This window comes from Babylonia areolata, chromosome 1 (assembly GCF_041734735.1).
Source record: "Babylonia areolata isolate BAREFJ2019XMU chromosome 1, ASM4173473v1, whole genome shotgun sequence".
Classification (NCBI taxonomy): Eukaryota; Metazoa; Mollusca; class Gastropoda; order Neogastropoda; family Buccinidae; genus Babylonia; species Babylonia areolata.
Genome location: NC_134876.1, coordinates 52557438 through 52564937, shown reverse-complemented (window position 1 = coordinate 52564937; position 7500 = coordinate 52557438). Strand labels below are relative to the sequence as shown.

The 7500-nt window shown below is 42.2% G+C and overlaps 1 protein-coding gene across 2 annotated transcripts in view; it reads left to right on the top strand.

Annotated features, from left to right (window-relative positions):
* Positions 1-4591: 4591 nt before the first annotated feature.
* The window catches only part of LOC143292544 (uncharacterized), an 83718-nt gene continuing 80809 nt past the window's right edge, over positions 4592-7500 (top strand). For both annotated transcript variants that reach the window (XM_076602953.1, XM_076602947.1), the window contains exon 1: positions 4592-4706. In XM_076602953.1, coding sequence (XP_076459068.1) covers positions 4683-4706 — 24 coding nt within the window. In that variant the 5' untranslated portion in view covers positions 4592-4682. The remainder of the gene's footprint in view (positions 4707-7500) is intronic.

Sequence of the window (7500 nt, the reverse complement as noted above, 5' to 3'; positions counted from 1 at the left end):
GTCTGATTCTTTGTTGTTGATGGAAAGAATAGAAAAAAAGAAGCTGATGATTACGACGACGACAACGATGATGATGATGATAACGACGACAACGTTGCCAATGATGACGACGATGACATTGATGATGATTTTTTTTTTTTTTTTTTTTTTTTTTTTACATATTTTTTAGGGAATGAACACAACCCGTTGTAGCAGATTAGTGAAAGCACTGACTGACAGACAGACCGACCGACAGACAGACAGGGCTGAGTGATCTCGTCCCCGCTGTTGAAGAAGATCTCCAATGACAGATGCTGCTCCCCCCCCCCCCTACCCCGCCCCCACCGGCAGCCTTACAGGTGGAGAAGTGTGGCGCTGGTGTGTGTGTGTGTGTGCTGTGTGTGTGTGTGTGTGTGTGTGTGTGTGTGTGTGACCGATCTGTGTGTGTATAATGTGTGTGTGTGTGTGTGTGTGTGTGTGTGTGTGTGTGTGATCGATCTCTGTGTGTGTGTGTGTGACCGATCTGTGTGTGTATAATGTGTGTGTGTGTGTGTGTGTGTGTGTGTGTGTGTGAGATTGATCTGTGTCTGTGTCTGTGTGTCACCGACCTCTGTGTGTATATGTATGTGCGTGTGAGTCTCTGTGTGTGTCTATGTATGTGTGTGTGTGTGTGTCTGTGTGTGACCGATCTGTGTGTGTGTGTGTGTGTGTGTGTGTGTGTGTGACCGATCTGTGTGTGTGTGTGTGTGTGTGTGTGTGTGTGTGTGTGTGTGTGTGTGTGACCCGGAAAATTCCCGGAGTGAAATCGACTCCCTGTCTTGTCTGTCACTCACTCACACGGGCCCAGTCTGCCTGGAGGGAGCTCGTCAGTTTAACCCATCGATTCCTGGGGTCTGGCCTCTCCGGTGTGCAGAATTTAGAGGATGTCAATGTCTGTTTCTGTGTGTCTGTTTCCGTGTGTGTGTGTATGTGCGTGTGTGTGTGTGTGTGTGTGTGTGTGTGTGTGTGTGTGTGTGTGTGTGTGTCGCTCTGTCTGTCTGTCTCGTCGTTTTTTGTTGTTGTTATTGTTTGTTTGTTTGTTGTTGTTTTTTCTTCTTCTTTCATTCTCGCATGCTTTTAGAGTTGATAATGTGGAGTGGTTTGGGAAAGAGGGTGAAGAATTGGGTAGATAGAGAGAGACAAGTGGAGGGGGGACGAGAGAGAGAGAGAGACAGGGAACGACAGATAAATGGATGCAGAGAGACAGACAGACAGACAGAGACACAGAGATAGAGAGAGGAGAGAGAGACACACACAGATAGAGACAGACAGACAGAGACACAGAGATAGAGAGAGAGAGCGCGCGCACACACACACACACACACACACACACACACACACACACACACACACACACACAAACAGAGAGACAGGCAGACAGACAAAGACAGAGACACAGAGATAGAGAGAGGAGAGAGAGACACACAGACAGACAGACAGACATAGAAAGACATGACACAGAGATAGAGATAGGAGAGAGAGAGAGAGACACACACACACACACACACACACAGACAGACAGACGGACAGACATAGAGATAGATTCAGATTCAGATGATTTAATGTACTTCGGCCATAGGCTTACATGCACGAAAGGGAAAGGGTGGGTGGGGCCTGGGGGGGTGGGAGGTGATAGGGGAAGAGGTGCTGGATAATCCAACTTTAAAAAAATCATTACAAGCTATGTAATTACAAGGAGAAACTGGCCCACCATTCACACACACACACACACACACACACTCTCTCTCTCTCTCTCTCTCTCTGTCTCGTTCACACACACACACACACACACACACTACTAAAACACACACATCACCTAACGTTCATTTTTCCTTTCTTTATGACAGGGCAATGGGGTCACCACAGGTACCGCACGTGACCATCGACAACACGGATGCCTTCTCCTTTCCTTGTCATCGTCGTTGTCGTCGTTGATCGACGAGTGTGGTCGCCCCTAGCAACGCTTCCCTGTGTCCAACTGTGTGGAGTTTGTTGTCCACGCGAACAGGATATTATTTAACCCCTTGACTACTGAACGTTGGCGAAATAAGATCAGTGCGACATGAATTTAAAGTACAGTTATTACGACTTCTTGGTCCGTACTTTTTAGATGTATCACTGATTTTTTTTATTTAAAAAAAAATAAAAAAATAATTTACTGAACAAAGCGATGTGTTCTCAAGAAGAAGAAATATATTCCAAACAAAGAATGGTGAGTGACACACTGACCTGTAAGCTCAATTCGTTTACTTCCGTGATATGACAGCCCGTCCGCTGACAAGCATATTAGTACGCCGCAGTGTATGGGTTAAGCCACGTATTCCTGCACTCTGACTGTGGCGTTATAACCCTGTCAGTCTGTCTCAGTGATGAACGTAATAATTATCCTTTGGCGGCAAATTCGTGATTTCATTTGAAAGTTGTTTTTTTGTGTAGTTGTTGTTGTTGTTGTTGTTTTAATCAGCAGCGTCTATGATAAAATGGACCCCTTTTATCAAAAGTGAATGTTATTTACAACCCACAATTTTATGTAAAGTTTCTCCATTCAGCACCGTCTCTTCTTGTGGGAAAGTGTTTATCACTTTACGTGAACGGTACATAAATATGAATGGTGTGACAACGGCGAGAAAGTGTCAGTTTGTATACACGTATACGAAATCATGCGTCTGGCGCATTGCGGGTGAGCGTTATGCTGGCAACATGACTCTGGCAACGAAGCGTGAGGCTGAAGAAACGTCATGTTACTACTCTGTGACGATCATTGGCGACAGAGCTTCTGTCTGACACAACGGCATGCTGGCCTTTGTAGTAAATTTGTTGACAGAGTGTCAGTTTAGAGATCGCCACTTAACGCCGTGTACTGGTGTGCCATGATAGTGATAACAAGTCGTCCGTTCGAATGAAACATCATAACAGCGATCCGATGATGCAAGCAGCCATGAAAACGCCAAAGTCACTTGTGCAGCATATAGTGTTTCAGTTGTGTCAAAGTCACGTGACCTTATGTAGTGACAGCGGCAGCAAGACACGTTGTGTATGATGTCATGCTTCTTTCTATGCAGTGACCGTGACTGGCGAAGTGTCAGTATATATATATATATATATATATATGTAAGTCAGTGCTTTGATCAGGGGTCATTGATGTTGGTACCAAAAATCCCGCTATAATTTTTGGTATTAGATAGATCGACGGTTTTTTCCCCCCCTGAACGTCATGTTACGAGTTTTATGTCTAAAATATAATCAATTGCGTTAAAGTTTCAATTTGTTGAAACGTTTCGCTGATCAGATCTGTAACGACTGTAGGAACAAACAACACGGCTGCGAATAAAATCCGACGAGTGTCACGAGCAGCGGAAGTACCAGTGGATGTAAAAACATTATGTGGTGATGGCTGTGTCAAAGCATTGTGCTCCCATAAACATGAAGGAACCGGCATCGTGATTCAATATCACCATAGAGTGGTGACTCATGGAAAATATAAAGGTGCTGTCTTCAGGATCTTGACCTCAACATGTTAGCTCCTGCAAATTTCCCTCTTCCAGTTGCTGATTCTGGGGGGTAAACGTTCGTTTGAATATACGTCATACTACTTACCATCAGAGTGATGACCTGGGTGGTCCCAAGTGCTTAGGATCAACAAAACGCTTTGTGTGTGCATGTGTTTTTGGTGTGGGATAGCGCAAAGCACCAAGTTTGTGTAACTGTCATTGCTAGATAAGTTTTGTGACGGATTCGGCAAAACGTCTTTGGTTGCGTAAACGTAATTTTATTGTGATGACGGCGTTTCAAAGCGTGTGTTCACGTGAACAGCGTGATAAAGCTAAAGCTTGCATAAAAGAGTCAGTTTCTATAGACGCAATACTCACCCGTTTAGTGAGTACTGAAAACAGAACGTCCATTAACAGACGGATGGAAGTGGACTGAATGTTTCAGTTCTTCGAAAAGTCATACACTTGTATAAGGACGGCCGCAGCAAAGTGAACCTCGCCATCTTATGTGATGATGGTATCAGCCGCAAAGTTCACGTCATACTCTTAACCGTTGACGAAATCAGTTTTGTATGGTGACGACAATAGCGGCAAAGTAAACGTCACACTTTTTATGTGGTGATGACAATAGCGGCAAAGTAAACGTCACACTTTTTTTCTTCTTTTTTTTTTATGTCGTGACGACAGTAGCGGCAAAGTAAACGTCACACTTTTTTTTTATGTGGTGACGACAGTAGCGGCAAAGTAAACGTCATAATTTTTGTGTGGTGACGGTAATATAGCGGCACAGTTAACGTCACACTTCTTTTTTTTATGTGGTGACCATAATAGTGGCAAAGTAAACGTCATAATTTTTGTGTGGTGACGGTAATATAGCGGCAAAGTAAGCGTCATACTTTATTTATGTGGTGATGACAATAGCAGCAAAGTAAACGTCACTTTTTTTTTCTTTTTTTTTTAAAATGCGGACATCAGCGTCAATGTAAACGACATACCAGCATTTCTGTGACAGTGGCTAAAAGCCGAGAGCTGGACAGAGTGACATCCAAGTGGCGTTTCTTGCAAACATTGTTGTCATCGCCTCCATCTTCGTCTTCGTCGTTGTGGGTGACATCGTTGACAGTATCGTCGAGGGCATTATGGGATGAAGCTACCCGAGCCTGGACCGCCTGTATGTGGACCGCTTTTGTGCCTCGGGTAGGTCGGGTAGGTGTGCTGCTGTCAGTGCTGAACCTGCCGTTTGTCTTGACGGTGGGCGTGTGACATGCGTGCGTATGCAGACAGCATGGTTACTGATTCTGTGTCTTTCTCACTTGCTTTGTGTCTTTCTCACTTGCTTTGTGTCTTTCTCACTTGCTTTGTATTTCTCTCTCTCTTGTCTTCCCGTCTGTCTCTGTCGGTCTGTCTCTCAGTTGGCTGTTAAGTTGTCTTTACAACAGTTGAGTGGCAAGCAAGTGTAATTTTAAAACATTGAATCTTTTTTTTCTTCTTCCTTTCCTTCGTTCGTTCTTTTTCTTTCTCTGTTTCTTGTCTCTCCCCCTCTCTCTCTCTCTGTCTCTGTCAGTCTGTCTCTGAGATAGCTGTTTGTGTCTTGATGAAGGACGCCTGGCATGCATGTGATGCGTTAGATATATTGAATCTGTTTTTCTTTTCTTTTTTATTTCTTTGTTTGCCTCTTTCTGTCTGTCTGCCTGTCTCTCAGTGTCTCTGTCGGTCTGTCTATCTTCGTGTCTTTGGCCAGTCTCTCTGTGTGTGTCTTTCTCTGTATGTTTGGCTGTCGTTTTCTTTCTCTCTGTAATGGACATCGATCTCTGAGAGTGTGGAGTGATGGCCTAGAGGTAACGCGTCCGCCTAGGAAGCGAGAGAATCTGAGGGCGCTGGTTCGAATCACGGCTCAGCCGCCGATATTTTCTCCCCCTCCACTAGACCTTGAGTGGTGGTCTGGACGCTAGTCATTCGGATGAGACGATAAACCGAGGTCCCGTGTGCAGCATGCACTTAGCGCACGTAAAAGAACCCACGGCAACAAAAGGGTTGTTCCTGGCAAAATTCTGTAGAAAAATCCACTTCGATAGGAAAAACAAATAAAACTGCACGCAGGAAAAAATACAAAAAAATGGGTGGCGCTGTAGTGTAGCGACGCGCTTTCCCTGGGGAGAGCAGCCCGAATTTCACACAGAGAAATCTGTTGTGATAAAAAGGAATACAAATACAAATACAAAAATATATTTGACGAATTACATCTTCAGTATTGCATGGTATGATTTTGCTAGCAGAAGTAAAGTTCGGTTTACACACTATTTGTTTTTCCACAGAAATGATAAACTCCAGAAAACCAGTTTAAAAAAAAAACAAAACTGTTTATGAAGTACAATTGATTCAGTCTCAAGTTACAATAATGCACAGCACATAATATATAAACATTGAATCTTTATAATGCCTTTGTTAACATTAAAAATCCATTTATTTTCCTTGGAAAAAAAACTTTCAGAAAAAACATGCTGATACTGGTTACTAGTACTGACAAGACGTAGCCTGCTTGTTACTGGTTAAAATCAATTGTTATAATCAATTATCATATAGATGGAAACATGAAGTTGCCAATTAAAAGTATATGATTTGAGTGTCAGATGTCCGAAACAGGTGTGTCAAATACAAGGTAAAGCTATGAGAATCGGATTTTGTTCTTATTTTATGTCAACTATTTGCCTTCTATTGAAAATATTGCACATTATTTACATGAACACCAGGAAAATTTGTGAATGAAAAAATTCAATAATGATAAACAATAAATGGACAGATATTTAGGATATCAAAAGATGAATGAATGAAAATACAAATACAAATGGATAAATAAGTAAATGAATAAACAGACAGATAGATAAATGAATGAATAAATAAATAAAAAGAAAAAAGAAAAGAAAAAAAAAGAAGAAGAAGAAGAAGAAAAGAGACATCATTTTCAATGGGATTTTGGCTGTTAAGGTTTGAAAAAAAAGAAAGAATATGAACAGAATGAACTGCGCTTTCAGAACAATACTGATCACCAGCAGATAACAAGAATGGCCATGTCACTTTCAGGACAGCGAGGGAATAGATTTCTTTTGACAGTTCAGCTCCGTGCTAGCATGATTGTGTTTTGAATCATTTATGAAGGAAAAAAAGTACTGACAGGGGGAAAGCACAATTATGGCTAGCTTCAGTTTTGAATTTCCGACTGATTTATTATTAATTTATTCATTTATCTGTTGTTGTATTTCTTAATCTATTTATTTCCACCCTCATAAAAAGAAAACGGAATTATATTTTCTGTCATGATGACACACTGGATGATCGTGCTCTTACTTTGTCCCTTGTGTGGTAATGCTGGGAATAGTTAAAGTATAATAACTACCAAGTTAAACCGATCTCTCAGTCAAAGAAGGCTACTCACTTGCGTAACTTTCGTCGGCGATCCGGCCGGCTTCTTCAGCGCAACTGCTGGGTAGAGAAATAGCAGCTGTGCGCATCGCCGTGAGCGAACTCACGACAATGCGACTTGACGAGTGAGGAGAACACCGAAGGCAGGTTGTGTCGGCCCCGGTCACGGTTGAGAACAGAAGAGAAAAGAAAAGAATAGAATATGTCTTTATTACCAAGTGTACCGGGGTCACAAGGAATATTAGGGGGGATAGTACATAACAAGATACGAATATAAATCGAAAGTCATACACAAACACAGATACAGTAGAAATAAGATACATACAAGTGCATATCAATATAAAAACTTGTGCATACTCACGCATGTACGCACTGCACACACACACACACACACACACACACACACACACACGTTTGAACAGAAGCTGCATATTACATGTGGATGGGGCTGATGACTAGATATTCAGGTACATGGTTGTTGGTTGCACAAGTCTATTTATCACACTGGATTTGATCGAGAGACAGGGTATTGACTGCTTTGGGGAAAAAGCTATTGGCGAAGCGATTGGTT